The 21,210-nt window shown below is 42.7% G+C and overlaps 1 protein-coding gene across 1 annotated transcript in view; it reads right to left on the bottom strand.

Annotated features, from left to right (window-relative positions):
- The window catches only part of LOC124545780 (cyclic nucleotide-gated cation channel alpha-3-like), a gene marked incomplete at its 3' end in the record, with an annotated part of 672,390 nt that overhangs the window by 524,668 nt on the left and 126,512 nt on the right, over positions 1–21,210 (bottom strand). The window contains exon 4 of the mRNA XM_047124727.1: positions 18,290–18,453. Coding sequence (XP_046980683.1) covers positions 18,290–18,453 — 164 coding nt within the window. The remainder of the gene's footprint in view (positions 1–18,289; positions 18,454–21,210) is intronic.

The raw sequence follows: 21,210 nt of genomic DNA, 5'->3' as shown, positions 1-21,210 counted from the left end.
ACAGGTTTCAGCTAGTAATAGCGAATACCCTGTTCAAGAATCACAAGAGGAGGAGGTATACTTGGAAAAGGCCGGGAGATACGGGAAGATTTCAATTAGATTACATCATGGCCAGACAGAGATTCCGAAATCAGATACTGGATTGTAAGGCGTACCCAGCAGCAGATATAGACTCAGACCACAATATAGTAGTGATGAAGAAAAGGTTGAAGTTCAAGACATTAGTCAGGAAGAATCAATACGCAAAGAAGTGGGATACGGAAGTACTAAGGAATGACGAGATACGTTTGAAGTTCTCTAACGCTATAGATACAGCAATAAAGAATAGCGCAGTAGGCAGTACAGTTGAAGAGGAATGGACATCTCTAAAAAGGGCCATCACAGAAGTTGGGAAGGAAAACATAGGTACAAAGAAGGTGGCTACGAAGAAACCATGGGTAACAGAAGAAATACTTCAGTTGATTGATGAAAGGAGGAAGTACAAACATGTTCCGGGAAAATCAGGAATACAGAAATACAAGTCGCTGAGGAATGAACTAAATAGGAAGTGCAGGGAAGCTAAGACGAAATGGCTGCAGAAGAAATGTGAAGACATCGAAAAAGAAATGATTGTCGGAAGGACAGACTCAGCATACAGGAAAGTCAAAACAACCTTTGGTGACATTAAAAGCAACGGTGGTAACATTAAGAGTGCAACGGGAATTCCACTGTTAAATGCAGAGGAGAGAGCAGATAGGTGGAAAGAATACATTGAAAGCCTCTACGAGGGTGAAGATTTGTCTGATGTGATAGAAGAAGAAACAGGAGTCGATTTAGAAGAGATAGGAGATCCAGTATTAGAATCGGAATTTAAAAGAGCTTTGGAGGACTTACGGTCAAATAAGGCAGAAGGGATAGACAACATTCCATCTGAATTTCTAAAATCATTGGGGGAAGTGGCAACAAAACGACTACACGTTGGTGTGTAGAATATATGAGTCTGGCGATATACCATCTGACTTTCGGAAAAGCATCATCCACACAATTCCGAAGACGGCAAGAGCTGGCAAGTGCGAGAATTATCGCACAATCAGCTTAACAGCTCATGCATCGAAGCTGCTTACAAGAATAATATACAGAAGAATGGAAAAGAAAATTGAGAATGCGCTAGGTGACGATCAGTTTGGCTTTAGGAAAAGTAAAGGGACGAGAGAGGAAATTCTGACGTTACGGCTAATAATGGAAGCAAGGCTAAAGAAAAATCAAGACACTTTCATAGGATTTGTCGACCTGGAAAAAGCGTTCGACAATATAAAATGGTGCAAGCTGTTCGAGATTCTGAAAAAAGTAGGGGTAAGCTACAGGGAGAGACGGGTCATATACAATATGTACAACAACCAAGAGGGAATAATAAGAGTGGACGATCAAGAACGAAGTGCTCGTATTAAGAAGGGTGTAAGACAAGGCTGTAGCCTTTCGCTCCCACTCTTCAATCTGTACATCGAGGAAGCAATGATGGAAATAAAAGAAAGGTTCAGAAGTGGAATTAAAATACAAGGTGAAAGGATATCAATGATACGATTCGCTGATGACATTGCTATCCTGAGTGAAAGTGAAGAAGAATTAAATGATCTGCTGAACGGAATGAACAGTCTAATGAGTACACAGTATGGTTTGAGAGTAAATCGGAGAACGACGAAGGTAATGAGAAGTAGTAGAAATGAGAACAGCGAGAAACTTAACATCAGGATTGATGGTCACGAAGTCAATGAAGTTAAGGAATTCTGCTAGCTAGGCAGTAAAATAACCAATGACGGACGGAGCAAGGAGGACATCAAAAGCAGACTCGCAATGGCAAAAAAGGCATTTCTGGCCAAGAGAAGTCTACTAATATCAAATACCGGCCTTAATTTGAGGAAGAAATTTCTGAGGATGTACGTCTTGAGTACAGCATTGTTGGTAGTGAAACATGGACTGTGGAAAAACGGGAACAGTAGAGAATCGAAGCATTTGAGATGTGGTGCTATAGACGAATGTTGAAAATTAGGTGGACTGATAAGGTAAGGAACGAGGAGGTTCTGCGCAGAATCGGAGAGGAAAGGAATATGTGGAAAACACTGATAAGGAGAAGGGACAGGATGATAGGACATCTGCTAGGACATGAGGGAATGACTTCCATGGTACTAGAGGGAGCTGTAGAGGGCAAAAACTGCAGAAGAAGACAGAGATTGGAATATGTCAAGCAAATAATTGAGGATGTAGGTTGCAAGTGCTACTCTGAGATGAAGAGGTTAGCACAGTAAAGGAATTCGTGGCGGGCCGCATCAAACCAGTCAGTAGACTGATTACCAAAAAAAAAAAAAAAAAAGTTCTGTGGGACTGATGACCTCAGAAGTTAAGTCCATAGTTCTCAGAGCCTTTTGAAGCTGTAGCTGTTGCACTAACGGTTCAAAAAGGAACGCCCAAATGACGACAGTCCAAAGTTAGTAGAAATTCCTGCATATATAAAGAGAAAGATGCTTGAAGTATTCACCGCCATACCTTAGTCAAAAATATCACTCGAGTAGAAGACTGGTTCAGCAACAGTAATTGATTATCGCAAAAAGAAATAAGCTGTGCTGGAAAATAATTTATTGCTAATGACGCTTTTTGTCCGGTTCGCTCATCTTCAGATTATCTTCACGTAATAACAAAAAAAAAAAAAAAAAAGTTTTCGTTACATGAAAATATGTGAACCTCTCTGGCAGCGTCAGTCACCGTGATTAAGCTAATGATGATGCATAGAAATTATTGTACTCATCTTAAAACAGCGAAAGCCGCATTATTCAGATAATGGGAAGCCTCCGTAACATAGGGTTAAAGCGGAAAACGCAGTCGGCGGAAGACGTAGAATGACGAAGTGAGTAAAATTATGCTTCAAAAGGCAAAAATTTTATTGAGCCCGTCCACATAGGTAGGCGTTTGCTCATGCAACAAAAACTTTTTTTGTTGTTTGCAGGTCACACTAACCATCAGTGAAAATTTAACTGAGATGAAATATATGTTTGTTAATTGGTAACGAAAACGCCAATGGAAAACTCAAGTTCGCTCTAGTTTCGAAGTTAAAGGGGGGGGGGGGTATCATTGTAATTACATTTAATTAGTATTCATTGTTAATACCCTCCCATACAAGATTTTCATGTTTCCGGCTGTCGCAAGTCATTGATCTTTACTGAGCTGGGACAAAAACAAATGAGCGTCCTGCACGAGTAGTGAATAAGACCCTTGACTCTCTGTTTAGTATTATCTGTGGCTGTCTTGCTAGTCATTCAGTTGTGGATCTGCGGCATTCCTACTTGAGGCAGAGTAGCGAGCAGTTGAGTTTTTCAGAGAATGAGATCTGTTTCTTGTGAATCTGGGAGAAGCTATCTGGATTACTTTATTGTGGAGATAAAATCTCTTTTATAATAGTCTGCATTGTCGTTCTTTATATTGATGGGGAAGATTTTGGAGTAATTTTAAAGCAACGGAATCATGCGTAAAAATGAAATGTTGTCAGAACAATTAATTGTAGGAAATCTTTGTTCCTTGGATAACTAAGAACATTCACGATTAGTGTTAATTTGATCTTCTTTTTCATTACGTCACTCACAACTCAGTTTGTTGAATTCCTTGTAGTTTTTTTGTAATGAGAGAATTTTGTAACTGTTAGAGTCTTCTTATGTTGTGCAGTCCCTTTGTTAATAATCAGAGCTTGATTTCTCATTTGTGTAGAGTAAAACCCACCTCCATGATTCATAGTAAAGTTGTGAAGATTTTGTGGAGTGCTCATAGCACCTTAAGCCACACGAAGTCGCAGATTGTTCCTGACAAGCAAAAAGAAAGAAATTAGTTGTGAGTAGTGAATTTCCCCTTAGCTGCAACTGCTGCTCTGTATTCGCTTTCGGGAACGTCAGCACATCAGATACAAAATGGCATGCTGAGCAAGTGGTGTCACTCTTATTTCTGGACGGATATCGCCTTGCATTCTTGAGCAAACGATCTGTAGCCGGGATTGTCAGGTGTCTTGCTAGCGAGCAGATTCGTTTTCAGTGAACAGTATTCGTGATTTCAAACAACTATTTTTTTCCTAGTAGAGTAGTAATTTATTTTTGTGGATGTTCAAAGTCAGACATCCTTACTTCATGTTACGCGGCCTTCATAATGTTCTTCGATACTGAGTTTTCGTTATGTAGTTTAAATTTAACACAAATTAGTTTGATTATTTTGTTTTGGCAATTAATTGGACAGATTTTCTACATTTCAGATTTAGAATTTCACGAAGTTTAAAGTTTTATTTCACAAGACTGTCCACATCCGCAACATAGGGCCAAAAAATAGTTTTGCTAAGTAGTTAAACACGATGTTTAGAGCACACGTTACATGAAAAGAAAGTTTTTAAATCAATACATTCAGTTACCTCACATACAAACAATTTTTTATAGAAACCTTACAATAAGCTTCGAAATTCCGCTGGTGGTAGATAGAGTGATGAAGTTTTAGGCAACAATATATGTGTGTATTTTGTCGCTAATTATTTCCCGGTCTCGTAGCAACATGAGGAAGGGGAAGAGAGAGGGAGAACGGACCGTGTTTCATTTAAGCGTAATTTCAGACTTCAAGCTGTGTTCTGTTCGTGTACTGGAGGAACGTGTTACTGAAGTGCAGTTAGTGTGTGTGGTTAGTGTAATTCCTGCGATTCAATATGGCTACTAAATGCTTCAACAGTGCTGACAATTTTCTCTACATTTGCGGACAGGCTAAATTGTAATCGCAAAGGAGGCTAGTAACGCCACATATTCGTAAGGCGTACCGATTGTACTTCAACTTTGAATCGGGGATCAGGAAGAGCTCTGGGTTCGTCATGTGTGCTGGGCATGTTGGGACTCGGGAGTCTTCATTCGCAGAGAAATCTTAAAAGACCTTCCGTGGGCTTTGCTAAACCCATGGTATGGATAGAAACATCAAATCATGTAGAATATTGCGTTTGTATGATAATTCCATTAACACATAGTACTTCCAAGACGAGAAACTCTTCCTTAACATACCCTAACATACCGTCCCCCATGCGACCAGTGCCTAACGGAGGCGGACTGCCTGTTCCTGTCCCGCCTGATCGTGGTAGTGAAACTATCGCTGCAACATCACGTTAAACACCCAGTACTTCGGAAGATCCTGATTTTGTGTGTTACGATGACTGTACAGAGGTTCACAAAGTAACACAGTGTGAACTTAATTAACTAGTGTGAGATCTGGAATTACCGCAAAGTCTAGATGAGATGGTAAATGTGACTGCGTTCCGTAATCGCCGTATTCCATTACTTCAATCTTTGGAAAGAGAAAAGAACTTGGTATTTTGTAGCAATGTGCAGGGATTAATGGCAGCTATGGGCATTGACTGTTAAAACGATCAGTGGTGGTTGTTCATCGACTCCTCCAAAGGTAAGTCTAAAATGTGTGCTGCTGCATAATGACAACGCGTTACTATCGATTCAAATCGGGTATGAACCTTTTATGAAAGAAATTAGTGGTAAAATGAAACAGTTTTTATTGCGAATGAACGATGCAAGTTTGAATGGCAGATTTCCGGGGATTTGAAAGTCATAGGGATATCACTTGGTCTACAACACGGCTACACGTAACTGTGTTGCTTGCAGTGCCTTTGGGAATGACGCGTAAAAAAAACACTTCGTTATAAAAAGCTTCAATCACCTGCACCAGGATCTCGCAATGTTATGCGTGAAGCACTTGTCGCATCGAAGAACATAATTCTCCATGCTCTTCATATAAAATTAGACCCAATGGAAAATTTTGTGAATAGGCGGACAAAACCGGGGAAGCATTTTTCTATTTTCGCGAGAAACTCCCACGTCTTTGTGAGGCAAATGTAAAAAGTGGATCCCCAGATACGCAGACTGTACAGGCATGAGCATTTCACCGCCAACCTGACAGATTATGAAAAATTAGCTTGGGATGTCATTGTTCACGTGCCAACAAATGGTTCAAATGACTCTAACCACTATGGGACTTAACATCTGACGCCGTCAGTCCACTAGACTTAGAACTACTTAAACCTAGCTAACCTAAGGACACCACACACATCCATGCACGAGGCAGGATTCGAACCTGCGACCGTAGCAGCAGCATGGCTGCGGACTGAATCACCTAGAACCACTCGACGACAGTGGTTGGCTCACGTGCCAACAAACTTTCCAGGAAATAAGAGGGAAGAAACCAACAAGAATATTGTGGAAAATCTTCTTCAGTGTTACAGTAGACTGGGGTGAAACACATACTTGAATTTACATTTCCTACATTCCCACCTGCATTTCTTTCCCAACAACTGTGGTGCAATAACCGAGAACACTTCCACCAGCAAATTTCTGGCATGGAAGTGAAATACCAGGGACAGTGGAGTGCATCAACGTTAGCCGATTGTTGGTGTACACTAATCAGAGAATTACCAGCGGAAATCTACAAATGCCAGGCAAAGTGGCTGCGCCGTCACTGACCTTCCTCCGAGGGATAACACCAAGATAAATACATGCATAAGCTTATATAGGCAATAACGTAGTCGTACTTTAGAAAAAATGGAGATACTCCCGCATTTTCATTAAGACTTTCGTTATCAGCACACCCGAAAACGTGGATATTAACTGTTTTCTTGCCAGCTATAGAATAAAATTTTGTTGGCTAATGTTATCTGAAGCTGCGTCAACTACTGGCAATGTTTCATTAGTAAAGAAGCCTTCTGCAATGGAGATTTGTTTTTTCTTTTTGAAATTACTAAGAAATCTAGCCGAAGTGGCGTCAAATAAAGGATTTGCATTAGGAGGCCAAACTCGCCAGGAGATTTCTCCAGGTCAATATTGCTGTACACACGTTCCGTGTTTCATGTTCAGTGTCTCGTTACATTGCGCTCTATTCATTGAACAACAATTGAACTTAGTGCATGCAAATTAAGATAAAAAGAAACCTGACCTCAGATCCCAGACAAGGTAGAAGCTCATCTGGAATAATACACGAATCCGGAAAGACAATTGCTAACAATGAGTGCTGAATACATTGTTGGATCAGTTGGACGCTTACAGCGACAGACGTGGCAAACAATGTGGATAGCACCAGGATTAGGAGCCACCACCAACTTCCACAGTGCATTGTTGACTACTTGGATCTATGGCTTCGTGGGGTCTTTGCCACAGTCGAACCCTATCATTAACTCTTATAAACTGAAATTGAAACTCATCAAACCAGGCCACGGTTTTCCAGTCGTCTAAGGTCCAAACTATACGGTGACTAGCTGTAAAGGTACTCGCGTCGTCTACTGCCATAGTCCATTAACGCCAAATCTGGGCTCACTATTCCAACGAATAAGTTCGTCGTACGTTCCACATTGATTTCTGCTGTTAGTTTCAGCAGTGTTGCTTGTCTGTTGGCACTGACAATTCTTCGCAAACGCCGCTGCTCTCGGTCGTTAAGTGAAGGCTGTCGACCACTGCGTTCTCCGTGGTGAAAAGTAATGCCTGAAATATATTCTCGACACACTGTTGGCACTGTGGATCTCGGAATACTGTATTCCCTAACGGTTTAGAAGATGGAATGTCCTCTGCGTCTAGCTCCAGCTACCATTACGTGTTCAGAGTCCGTTAATTCCGTCATGTTCCCATAATCACGTCGTAAATTTGAATACAAATGATGGCTGCATCAATTCATTGTCCTTTTATACCTTTTGTACTCATTAATGCCCACAGCTTGTGGTCTTGCGGTAGTGTTCTCGTTTCCGACGCACGGGGTCCCGGGTTCGATTCCCGGCGGGGTCAGGGATTTTTCCTGCTTTGAGATGACTGGGTGATGATGTGTCGTCTTCATCATCATCATTCATCCCCATTACGGTCGGAGGAATGCAATGGCAAACCACCTCCTCTAGGACCTTGCCTAGGGCAGCGGTGCGGGTCTCCCACATCGTCCCCTACACTCCTCGGAGTATGGGACCTCATCATTCATCATACTCAGTACTACCACCGTCTGTATATGTGCACGTCACTATCTTGTGACTTTCGTTACCTCAGTGTAAATCTAAGGTTTTGGCGATAGACTGTAAATAAGAGTCTCACATTCTTCTAAATTCTTCGCGGTAACAGCATAGGTGCCAAGCCTCTGTTTTTACTACAGTAGTTTCTCATTTACTACAGAGAATACGAGGAAATCGAAAAGACGGACGTTACTTGGCAGCGGAATTTCGCCACGAGCTGTTCCGACGGAAAGGAAACTTCGTAAAAGGTGCTTGCTGTAACGTCGCCAAAGTATCACGGGAACTGGCCATTCTGCCAGCAGTGCTGGCACCGAGGGACAGGAATTCTTGTGATCGCTGTCATTGTCCAGAGAGAGGGCAGCCATTACGTAGAGTGGGCGACTCGCTCAGATACACACACACCAGAGACGCGGCTACAGACCTTCGTCTTTCTCTCAGGGGATTAGCACCGGCTGGTTGGCAAACTTCCACCGTTACGGCGCGGGCGGCCCCTGCTGTGGAACCACGCGTGTGCGATGCGGAGGCAAAGCACCACACTGGAAGAGTCACTAATTCCTGGAAGTCACATACTTGTGCAAGGCTCTCCATACCATAGTCTGTAATAAGAGAAAGGAAATTGCGGCTACCAAACCTGTGCCCAACACTGTGGATGTTACAGGCTGGCTTTAGAAGGCATTAAACATTTTGACCTCAACCCACCGCTAGACTGAATGCTGCCTGATGAAGTTCCGGAATGTGACGTGGTAAAGTAAACACACACTGCTCTGAAAAACTTAAAAATGAGACAGATAACGTAAGGCAACATGATGACAACTGGACAGAAATGAATGAAAGTGCGAGAGCGTCGTTCCAGATGTGTCAGAGTCGTTCACAAAAAGCTCTATGTCTGAGATCAGCTTGACTGTAAGTCCAAATGGGGCTGGCCCCCTTACACGAGGTATTGAAGAACGAGAAAAGACAGTGTGTCTCGATCAAGGAGCAGTTACGGTCCAGTGGCGGTGATATTACAACATGGTCCGGAGACAACTTTTGGATGGCTTCACACGAAGAAGAATCTTCGAGAAACTGGAAGAAGGGCGAAGTGTTAGGACTGTATGCCAGGAGTGTTGTATCGCTCACAGCATTGTTTCACGCGCCTGGGGAGCGTTCCGAAACAGAGGCAAAGTTGCCCGTAGGAGAAGAGGTGATCCGCCATGGTCAACTACAGTAGTAAGTGACCGCCACATTGCGCAGCAGGCAAGAGGGGACCCACATAATCTCATACTCCACAGTGTCACGGCAATTGCGTGGGGATGGTCTGTTTTTCGACGACCAGCATATCGTGTTCCGTTGATAGACCCGCATCGGCGGCACATTAAAAAAATATCAAAAACTGTCATTGTCAAGCAAACCAACGTCCCTGAATTAACATAGTTTTGGATGTATTAGTATCTTGTGGACATGTCATGTCCACGAGAATGAGTACATTAATGATCTGAGGCTTATTGAAATCGTAATGTGCAATTATATTATTGATGGTACGAAGTAAATCCAGCAAAAGAACTGTGTAAGCTTAGGGAGCGATGACCTCAACAGATTTGTCCCATGAGACTTAACCCCAACTTTCCAAATTTTCGGTTCTTTCTAACATCTCTTTATTTTCTCGTCTTCAACTGTCCAGTTTTATTTTTCACATATCACTATTCTGCACATAAGTCCGAAATATATGAAGCCAGAAACTCTTCTCTGAATTCCAAATAAATATTTGGTACGAGCAGAACTTTATTCTTAAAAAACGTTTTATCCTCCTGGACCATTATTTTTGTGTGTTCCTCCATTCATTTAATTGTTGGATTGTTGCGTCATCGTCTTCTTCAAGTTTATTGGCAGCCTATTGTTCTCGATTCCTCTGCTCTCAACGTCGTTGTGACAGTGCTAATCGACATTTCACACCATAATAAAATATAATCTCTCAATTTTTTGTTATTTTTTGTTGAATATATATTGATACAGTCGATCACGCACCTATTGCACCAAGCTCCGTTGTCATTTGCCATATTAGTGAACGGCCACTTATCACTGAATAGTCAGATGTATCATTTGCATGTGCTTACTTGTCTTTCTATCATCTCGTTTCCCACAAGCGCTTGTTATGTTACAACTTTATCACGCCTTAAAACTGCGCTTAATTTTCCAATACGTATTGGCAGTTCTTTTCAGAGTAAAACTGTTAACTAATAATAACCGTAGAATTCTCTTCCTTTTATTTGATTATCGTACTAACGTCCTAACTTTACACCATTCCCTTTCGTTTTTTTTTCTTCTTTGAAGATCAACTTTCACTAAAGGGAGAATATCGAAATAGCAGTGGTGCTTCAGAAATCTTAACGCCCGTGTGTTTACTAGTTGATATGGTCAGTGGCCTAACTGTTCATTACATAAGCTAAGATTAAACCGCGCCGTTCTTATTTACGGAAATCATCACACACATAAAGTATATAAACTGAATGAAGTATTTTTCGGAGCGTTAAACGGAGACTTTCACCGCCAAGCTCTCAGGTAATGTTCAACTGAAACAAAGACGGAGGTAAGTCTACTCACACATCGAAATCACGACTCTTCATTATTTCTTACTATTTTCGACCTAGTCAGGCCTGCCTCTGATGTCCTTAGCGTTTCTCAGTAGAGCACCGAATAGCGTCTGAAGGGCGCTTGAGACGAAACGGGCCACTAATAAAAAGCATATTGTTTTAATACAAGATTTTATAATTAAATCGATGTATGCTCCAATAAAACTTGGTTCAAACTGGATAAGTTAAACACTGTTTCCGCAAAGTATTATTGTGGTCTACCCAAAATAGACACATTATACATTTGTCAAAACAATGATTAGTTAAAAGCTGAATGGTGTGTTTGTCAATTACAACGTTTCAGCCCCACAACAGCTATTGCACTGGACGTAACACACCACAATGCTAAACTAGCTCTTCAAGTTTTTTATTTGTAGTCGTGCAAAATCGGCAGTGATTTAAGCAATGCAGTCATATGCGATAAATTATTACGAAATAGCAAAGCACTGAACACACTGTCACTGAACTCCGTAACCAACACACTTTTTATAATTTAGGTCAGTTCGGCTATAATCTCCCGTATAGGTTAGCCAGGAGACATTTGTGGAATGGACTGTTTCCATTTCAACACGTGTCTAATAAAACACAACTAAGGTCGAGTTACGTTCTGTGCCACAGCAATTCTAGCTCATACAAAGCATCGAATCAAACATTGCTCTCAGTCTTTTTCTTTCTTGGCTCTACAGCTCATGGTCAACCTTGGCCTCTTCTACAATTTCCTTCCATTTCTTTCGGTCCATTTCCAATATTCTCCAGTTTCTATTGCCCTTCTTCCTAAGTTATCGATTACTCCATCTTCTCATCTGGCTCTGGGTCGACCACGTCCTCTCTGCCCTCCTTGCTTTCCTTGTAATTTTTTTTTTTTTTTGGTACTTCTGTATCATTCATGCGAGCCACATGTCCCGCCCACCTCATTCTGGATGATTGCACTGTCCTTTTGACGGGTCGGTCTTTGTATATGATATACAACACATGGTTGTATCTCCTCTTCCATCTTTCTCTTTCACAGATTGGGCCGATAATTCATCTTAATACCTTTCTTTAAAATTCATCCAGTATTTGAGTTTCTTTAGTTGTTAATGTCCAGGTTTCAGAGGCATATGTAAGCACTGGTCGTATAAGTGATTTATAGATAGATAATTTAGTGGTACGAGTCAGGAGCCTTGAGGATAGAAGTCTTGTTAGGGCAAAATAGGCTCTGTTGGCTAGTATTAATCTCCCAGTTTCATAGGAGGTATCATTTAGATGAGTAGCTGTTGAGCCCAGGTACTTGAAATTTTGAACCCTCTCAAACGTCTAATTGCCCATTGTTGTTGCATTTAGCATATTTCCTCTATGTGCTTTTCGAGCTGCCACATATTTTGTTTTTTGTTGTTTAATAATTAACCCCATGCTCCTACTAGCCTGTTCGCGGGTCGTAAATGTCTCTTCCATTGCATTTGGGGTTCTTGCTACTGTGTCATCCGTTTAGGCTAGCATCTGCACTGCTTCATGGAAAATCGTTCCCCCTACATCGTTGCATTTCTCATCACCCTCTCCCGGGCGGCATTAAAAAGAAGACATACCAGTGTATCCCCTCGTCGCACTCCGTTTTTAATACTCAATGTGTTGGACATCATTGATCCTTTTCTTACACTCCTTGTGTTTCGCTCACTGTCATTCTCACCAGCTTTACCAACTTTCTCGAGTTTCCCAGTTCATCTAGAGCTTGATGTAGCTGCTCTCTATTTATGCTATCATAAGCTGCTTTGAAAGCTATAAAGAGATTATGCGTGCGAAATTCTTTTCTTTTTTCCGGGATTATTCTTAAGGTGAATATTTGTTCTATAGTTGACTTTCCGGGGAGAAATCCGCATTGGTACGGCCCCGTCTCCCTCTGTATGATTGGAAGGATTCTGTCGAATAGTGTATTCTTGATTTCAGAGTTTATGCTTGAGCGTGGCGCCACGGTTACTCACCAAAATATTGTGGCAGTCATTCCGAAAGTATGACGGATCTGTGCTGTATCACCGACTAACAACCAAAATAAATTCACAGAAAGTATCTTCACAGATAAACGATTCAACGATGAAGTTTTGAATAATAGAAACTAATTCGTTATGTTAGACTGTGAATGTTCCCAAGGAAGCTTAATAGGACATCTGTTGTTGGCAGTAACCAGGACTACTACATTGTTTGCTGATGATGCTGTTCTCTACAGAAGTATCTCCATTGCTGTCTGAAATGTCGATAAGATATCTTTCGATCTAATGAGTGGAAATCTCTTTAAATTTGGATTAGTGCAGGAAATGATATAGATAGTATCCGTCGAGAATATTAGTGGCTAACATCTGGGAAATATCACATCCTTTATTATTTTGGGGTAATACTAAGAAGCGATGTGAAATGAGGAGAACACGTCAAATCAATAGAAGATACAGCAAATTGAAAACTTATATTTGCTGGAAGGTTCAAATGGCTCTGAGCACTATGGGACTTAACATCTGAGGCCATCAGTCTCCTAGAACTTAGAACTACGTAAACCTAACTAACCAAAGGACATCACACACATCCATGCCCGAGGCAGGATTCGAACCTGCGACCGTAGCGGTCGCGATGTTCCTGACTGAAGCAACTAGAACCACTCGGCCTTGCTGGAAGGCTTCTGTGAAAGTGCAGTGCATCTTTTGTTGTATAAAAGACGTCATATAAAAGACGTCATGTGAAAGACGTCATAGGCGAAACGTTGCTGTCAATAATTGTAGAGGCGATGGTAGAGTGTTCGTGTTGTCTGCTACGCACACACCATTGCTACAGGATGGCCTGTGTGTGTGTGTGTGTGTGTGTGTGTGTGTGTGTGTGTGTTTGTGCGTGGGCGGGGGGGGGGGGGGGGGGCTAAATGGATCTACCAGTGCATTGGCGAGAGCGGAGTCACGAATGTTGGCTCATTAAAATGTTTTTTTTATTAAACGACATTTCTCATACAGTAGGTCGACGGCTTCGACCCACGTGCTGACGCTGGCTACCGGCTGTCAGTGAGTCTGCTGGCGCAGTGGGGTGCTGAAAAGCATACCAGCGACTGGGGTGCCGACTGCCTCGCTAACAAAAGAGGGTCGTCTTCTCCATTGCGCGCAACGTTTTCAGCTAGTCAGGCGTACTCTTCTCGTGGCCCAAGGTGGTTGGTATACACTGCGACCGGAGCCCACGACTCTCGAAGATTCGCTGGAGCTCAGGCGGTGGCATCTATTGAGAGATCTGTCTCGGTGGTACCAGTTAGAAGCCTGGAACCACCATGGCCAGCTGATGCCTTTCACCTACATGTTTTTGGTTGCGAATGAAGCTGAAGAGACTCGGGTGTACGTCTAACTGGTAACACAAACTTTTCCTGATGAATGCACGAGGAAGGTGGAATGAACCGACCAGCTGAAGTGGAAGCCTACATATTGGGCTGTTGCATAAGATTGTAGCGTTTATCCTCAAGTTTAATAAACCACAATATACACGTAACAGAGACTTATGTCATCAATAATGTATTCTACTTTACGGTTTACAACAGTCTGCCAACATTGGGGTAAGTTTTCTATTCCGCTACTGTAGAAATCACGTGGTTTTGAGGTGGAGTACTCGTCCAGCCATGTTCGGAGTGCATTTTCATCCGTAATGGAAATAACCTGAAGACTACTCGAAAAGAGAGCAGAAAAGGTGAAATTCTGGGATCGCAAGAAGCTATGAGTAAGATGAGTGCGGAATGATTCTCCAACCCCTCTCCTGAATTGCGCTTTTTGGCAGTATAGTAGAACGAGGGCGGGCGTTATCGTGGCGTAGTATCATATCAAGCTGTCTTCCTGATCGTTGCTCTTAGACTGCCTCTGGAAGGCGTCTCAGTTGTTGACAATAAACGTCAGTAGTCGTTAGACCGCGGGGAAACAATTTATAACACACCACACCGTTGTTGTTCCACCAGATGCGTGACACTACCTTTGGAGAAAGTGCGCAAGTCTTTGTACTGGGAGTTGCTGCTTTGCTTGGGCTCAAACATTCCTTTCATTTCCTCATTTTAGCTTAAACACACCATATCTTATCACCAATAACGATACAGCATAAGAATGGATGGATGGTCGGTGTTGTCCACGAGAAAATTTATGATGAGCAAGCAGAGATACACTTACAGCCAGCCGCTGATTTTTGTGATTTTGGCTTATAGCATGCAGTACACATAATTTTTGAAACTTCCTTATTGCATGCAAATGATGCACGATGATGTACTGATCACAGTTAATCACATCTGGCTGTTCTCCAGTACACTGACGTGGACCATTTTGCATTAGTACGTTTGAACGATCCTCATCCAAACCTGAAGGCCTTTCTCAAAGTGGAGACTGACTAATGTCAAAACGATTCTCTTTAAAACGAAAAAACCATTTTTACCGTTTTCTGTGCAATTGTATCATCCCCATACATGGCACAAATGTTTCTGGTTGCCTCCGCTCCAGCCATCCCTCTACTGAACTCAGACACAAGAACATAACGGAAATGTTCCGAGTGTTCCACTTTGCACTCCACTTTCTAGCGTCCACACTCCATATGTAGAGTCAAACAGCAACAGTTAACTACAAATAAAAAATGGCAATCGATAGATTAATTCATAGCAACCGGAATACTAACATGCAAAACAAAACTGCTACGAACTTAAGGGACCATCTAAATACATGCTCTGTGGCAGGCTGTGAAACAGTACTTTATGCTACAGCACGTAGGAATCTCGTCCACTGCTCCAATGGAACGGTGCGGTGCTATGCCAGCATTATTAAAGCATCAAGAAGCTAAATCACACAGGTGGTTGGCCCGCATGCACTTTGACTGACTGCTGTTGTGGCATGCCAGCGTCCGATGCCGAAAACAAAGTTCTGCTCCAGTGTTTGGTTCCCTTGTCACGTAGGCGTGACAGTGGATGTCGAACTTATTCAGAGATAAGCGACCAGGATCTTAACATGTTGATCTAGACCATAAGAAAGTGTACGAGGTGCATTCAAGTTCTAAGGCCTCCGATTTTTTTTCTCCGGACTGGAAAGAGATAGAAACATGCGCATTGTTTTAAAATGAGGCCGCGTTCATTATCAATACGTCCCAGAGATGGCAGCACCGTACGGCAGATGGAATTTTACCGCCAGCGGCGAGAATGAGAACTGTTTTAAATACTTAAAATGGCGACGTTTTCCTTACTTGAACAGCGTGCAATCATTCGTTTTCTGAATTTGCGTGGTGTGAAACCAATTGAAATTCATCGACAGTTGAAGGAGACGTGTGGTGATGGAGTTATGGATGTGTCGAAAGTGCGTTCGTGGGTGCGACAGTTTAATGAAGGGAGAACATCGTGTGACAACAAACCGAAGCAACCTCGGGCTCGCACAAGCCGGTCTGACGACATGATCGAGAAAGTGGAGAGAATTGTTTTGGGGGATCGCCGAATGACTGTTGAACAGATCGCCTCCAGAGTTGGCATTTCTGTGGGTTGTGTGCACACAATCCTGCATGACGACCTGAAAATGCGAAAAGTGTCAAACACGTCGGTGCCACGAATGCTGACAGATGACTACATGGCTGCCCGTGTGGCATATTGCCAAGCAATGTTGACGCGCAACGACAGCATGAATGGGACTTTCTTTTCGTCGGTTGTCACAATGGATGAGACGTGGATGCCATTTTTCAATCCAGAAACAAAGCGCCAGTCAGCTCAATGGAAGCACACAGATTCACCGCCACCAAAAAAATTTCGGGTAACCGCCAGTGCTGAAAAAATGATGGTGTCCATGTTCTGGGACAGCGAGGGCGTAATCCTTACCCATTGCATTCCAAAGGACACTACGGTAACAGGTGCATCCTACGAAAATGTTTTGAAGAACAAATTCCTTCCTGCACTGCAACAAAAACGTCCGGGAAGGGCTGCACATGTGCTGTTTCACCAAGACAACGCACCCGCACATCGAGCTAACGTTACGCAACAGTTTCTTCGTAATAACAACTTTGAAGTGATTCCTCATGCTCCCTACTCATCTGACCTGGCTCCTAGTGACTTTTGGCTTTTTCCAACAATGAAAGACACTCTCCGTGGCCGCACATTCACCAGCCATGCTGCTATTGCCTCAGTGATTTTCCAGTGGTCAAAACAGACTCCTAAAGAAGCCTTCGCCGCTGCCATGGAATCATAGCGTCAGCGTTGTGAAAAATGTGAACGTCTGCAGGGCGATTACGTCGAGAATTAACGCCAGTTTCATCGATTTCGGGTGAGTAGTTAATTTGAAAAAAAAAAAAAAATCGGAGGCCTTAGAACTTGAATGCACCTCGTAAAAGAGACAAAGATGGAATCTGAATGGGCATCTCTGGAAAAAAAAAATACGTTTTTTGTAAATAACCCTGTTGAGTAATTGGAAGATCAGCATTGGGGAAGGCTGTTCGACGGTTACCCTGTCACCATCGTACATCTGATGTCGGGCTCAAAAGAATGAGATAGGAGACATCGGATGACCTACAGAGGCACACAGGCAGTAATTTTTTCCTCTCTCTATATGCGACTGCAATAGGATAGAAAATTGCTAATGTAAGTAGGAAGTACCTCGCCCGCTGAGTGTACAGTGATTTTCTGCTTATCACGTGAATGTAAATTTTAACAGACATAAGATAATTGCGAGACAACTCTTAGCATATTCTGCTGCAACTTTGCAGTTGTGTTCTTGTAGTAAGGTGAAACGTTATCTATTATATGAATGACACCATGCGAAATCCGCAGGTGTGATAAATGTTATGTAAATTGAGGGTGGATTGGGGAGAAAGGAAAGGAAAGGGAAGAAGCTATTGATATCAGCTGCATCGAGACTTTATGCGGAATCAGCGGCGACGAGTTAAATCGCGTGCGGATGCAGATTTTGTTCGAACTCCAGCGGGAATCTAAAATTGGCTAGTATAGAGGACATGGACGAGGTCGGTGGAAAAGTGTTACTATGTGGGAATGTGGGTTGGCCGAGGGCCGTATCGAAGTAGTCCGCTTATTTGCAATAAACTGTATCCAAGTGGCGCTGTAGTTAACGCAACTGCATCGTAAGCAGGAGATCTCAGGTTTGAGTCCCGGTCAGGAGAGAATTTTGACTCGTCCCCGCTGATTCCACACAAAGTCCCGATGAAGCTGAATCAATATTTCCTTCCCTTTCCGTTCTCCCCTGTCCACCCTCAATTTACATAAGAAATATTCTTTCTTAATGTTCATATTTACAGAAAGGCACTACGACTACCATTCGACACTGTGATAACATTGAGAGGCAAACAATGCTGAAGGTTTCCCGAATGTAGGCAGCGACACACTGTTAGATAAAGTATTCTGCTCCCTCTGAACTAAATACCTTGTTGTTAAGTAGGTGACACACAAGTAGGTTGCTTTGATACTTCAGCTGTTACATCCCTTTTCCAGGTAACCCATTGGTATGCCGTTATTCGTCTAACAAAAGTTGGGCCATTCTAAATTGTTCCTCTACTAGTTGAAGCCATAACCTGGAGACGAAGAGTAAGTACGCTGACCAGTTAGTTAGAGACTTCTAATTGGGCCATCCTAGCAGGTGCTCGAAAGCCTCTGTAGTATTATATGACACTTAGTAAAGTCATAGTTACCCTGGCGTCTTACCTTGAGAAACCTTGGGAACCTGAGGATGGGGTTGGTGCCCAGGTTGATCTGGAGCAGGTCTAGCGGGAGCAACGCGCTCAGGTCGAGCAGGAAGGCCCTCGAACGCAGGTAGTGGCCCGCCAGCTTCTTGGAGTCGTATACCATCAGGCCCTGCTCCAGGTAACCTGCACAAACAAAGAACACAGACACTGTCAGGTAGGCGCATTCCCCCAAAACCATGGCGGTTAATCATAAAGTTTCTATTATCAACTCAAAAACGTTACGTCAGTTAATTGTTATTTATTTGCAGAGACATTGTTACAGTTCTCGTATACTTTGAAATACCTGCCTTGTAGTTCCCTAGCATGCCATTACAACAACCACCGACAAATTGGTGCTGCCTATTGATAAAGTAGAGAATCGGATTGTGATTAGTTTTCCGCATTTGAAGGAGAACAACTTTGCAACTGTCTGTGCTGAGTTGGTGAAAAGGCACTTTACAAATACACCATCATATGTAGTTTGGTGACACCTCCAGTGTGGTCAAACGAGTCAGAATGACGATGAGCGAGTAGTTGCCAATCTACTACTCGAAGACGTGAGTATCGCAATGGAGGTGATATTGGACAGCACGAAAATCGGTCATAGATTAGTTTTCAACATCTTGCACGGGATTTTGAACATTACAGAAATCGCCATCCGCTAGTTACTTGACTGTTCATACCTATTTCAAAAGGCCTGCCTAACTGAGACAGCAGTGGAAATTTTGAAGCTAAGCAATGGTATTTCAGATAACTTCACCATGCTCGAGTGGCGGGAGTATTACTAGGACCACGACACAAAGGAGATAAACGTAACGTGGTCATTTTTCTGAAACTGCCGCTAACATATTTCAGAGGATGATATGCAAATTCCCTGGACCAAGTAGTCGTGCTGCGACTGCCGATTTTTGTTTGGCATACCCAGTGGCTATTTTCATTTCAGTGTTTCTTCTCTAGTATACTGGCTGCATCACATACGAATTCTTTTAAGAGGTGTTAGCCAGGATTAAAATATTGAGCCTTAACTAGAGTTGCTGCGCCGCGTCGAATGGCCGCGTGGTTAGAGGCGCCATGTCACGGACTGCGCGGCCTCTTCCGCCGAAGGTTCGAGTCCTCCCTCGGACATGCGTGTGTGTGTTGTTCTTAGCATAAGCTGGTTTTAGTTAGTTTAAGTATTGTGTAACTGTAGGGACCGATGACCTCAGCAGTTTGGTCCCTTAGGAATTTACACACAAACAAACACACACACACACACACACACACACACACACACACACACGTTTAGAGTTGTTGCTTCAGGTAGCCAACCATTTGCTTAAATTCTCCTCGCCCAGATCACTCTCCGTACAGGACATGGAACACATCTTTTTCTGTTGATAGGAACATGGAATTCTTCGCAGAAGGCTTTTAGCAAGATAAGAGATCTCTAGACAGATGTGGCTTCCCAGAGGCAATGTGAATTTTCGTTTACATGCCTTGGAATAACGTCCGGTTGAAACTTCCTGAATGTAGCCTTCTCATCGGGTCATACCGTTGTTTTCTACAGAGACCACGGTGTTTTACTACGTATACATGCATCGGACAGGTCCTTTCCAGAACTGTGCCATGCGGGGAGGGAGATATTTTGCTTTCCTCCACATCGAAGGGCACATTGATTTGACACAGATTCACTTGAATTTCACTCGTCGGCGCTCACAAGCTTTGTCACCATTGGTCAGCGTGTTCCTGCTCCCAGGAGAAAGTAGAGTTTCAGACCATCCAGAAAGAAAATACGTCCATCTAGGCTTTTGCAGAGTGAACACTTCAGTTTACGAAAGGAAAGATGAATGAAGAGACGCGCCTTGGCTATCACTAGAACGATGTCCGCACGTAAGTATCATGTACAAAGAGATGGCTGAATCTGAAATTTTAGTCGCTTCTGCAGCCGTCCAATTTATTCGCGTTCGGCGCCCGTGGTAACATCAGCGTCCGTTGCACGCACTGTCGCCGTTTAGACAGAAAGTTAACCCATTTCGTTCAGGACACAAATACGCAGTTTTAGGTCTCGTTTACAGCTTGTTGCTCTCAACGCACATTTTGGCAACAATCTTATTGTGTTCGCTCCTATCTTTCTGTGTGCTTTTTATAGTCAATTCACACCTTACGCAAACACTGGCTGTGTTAGTGAATTATTAAGGTAACTTCGTTCGTCCTCTGCACCCAGCTGTGCTAATGTTAAACTTTAGAGTTGTAATCCAATGACCATTTTTTCAGTGGTTCCCTTTAATATGACAGTGAGTAGTTTTGATGTTTAAAGACAGTAAACCAGTAATAGTCACTATTTGTATCCGTTCTTAGCTAGAAGATCCCTACTCCCATTAGTACATCTTGTGAGTATTGTGGTAGCCATTTGTTCCATGGTTGATTGGACCATCCTTATTAATATTTCTTCAAATAAGGCGTTTCTGTTGCGTGGCAGTATTCGGTTTTTAGATTAATTAGCGTGATCATTTGTGGTGGTTTCTTGCTCTGTTGGTCACTAGAGTTTGTCCCTGTGCATCACAAGCGACATCAACAAAATCAAGTAGAGGAAACTTACTGATTCATCACTGACGAAAATGGTAACGATCCAGTTATCACCGGACGAGGTGGTGACTGTTTTGTCAGACTGCTATGGTGTGGCTCTAACAGATCATGCTCGTAAGGGTAAAGTTCACAGTTGCCTACTACAGAAATTTCCTGACGAGTTTATACGTTTCTATAGTGACAAAGCGACACAGCAGCAGTTTAAGAGGGAATATTGCTCCACAGCAACGCCCCGGGTGATTTTCCAAAGGACGCTGTCACATGTACTGCTTCCTGTTATAGAGAAAAGAGGTGCTTTTGACTCAACTGTTTTGATATACGATGAAGCTCCAACTC

This window comes from Schistocerca americana, chromosome 8 (assembly GCF_021461395.2).
Source record: "Schistocerca americana isolate TAMUIC-IGC-003095 chromosome 8, iqSchAmer2.1, whole genome shotgun sequence".
NCBI classification, from domain to species: Eukaryota; Metazoa; Arthropoda; class Insecta; order Orthoptera; family Acrididae; genus Schistocerca; species Schistocerca americana.
Note: the sequence above shows the minus strand (reverse complement) of the source record. Positions and strands in the feature narration are given on the sequence as shown.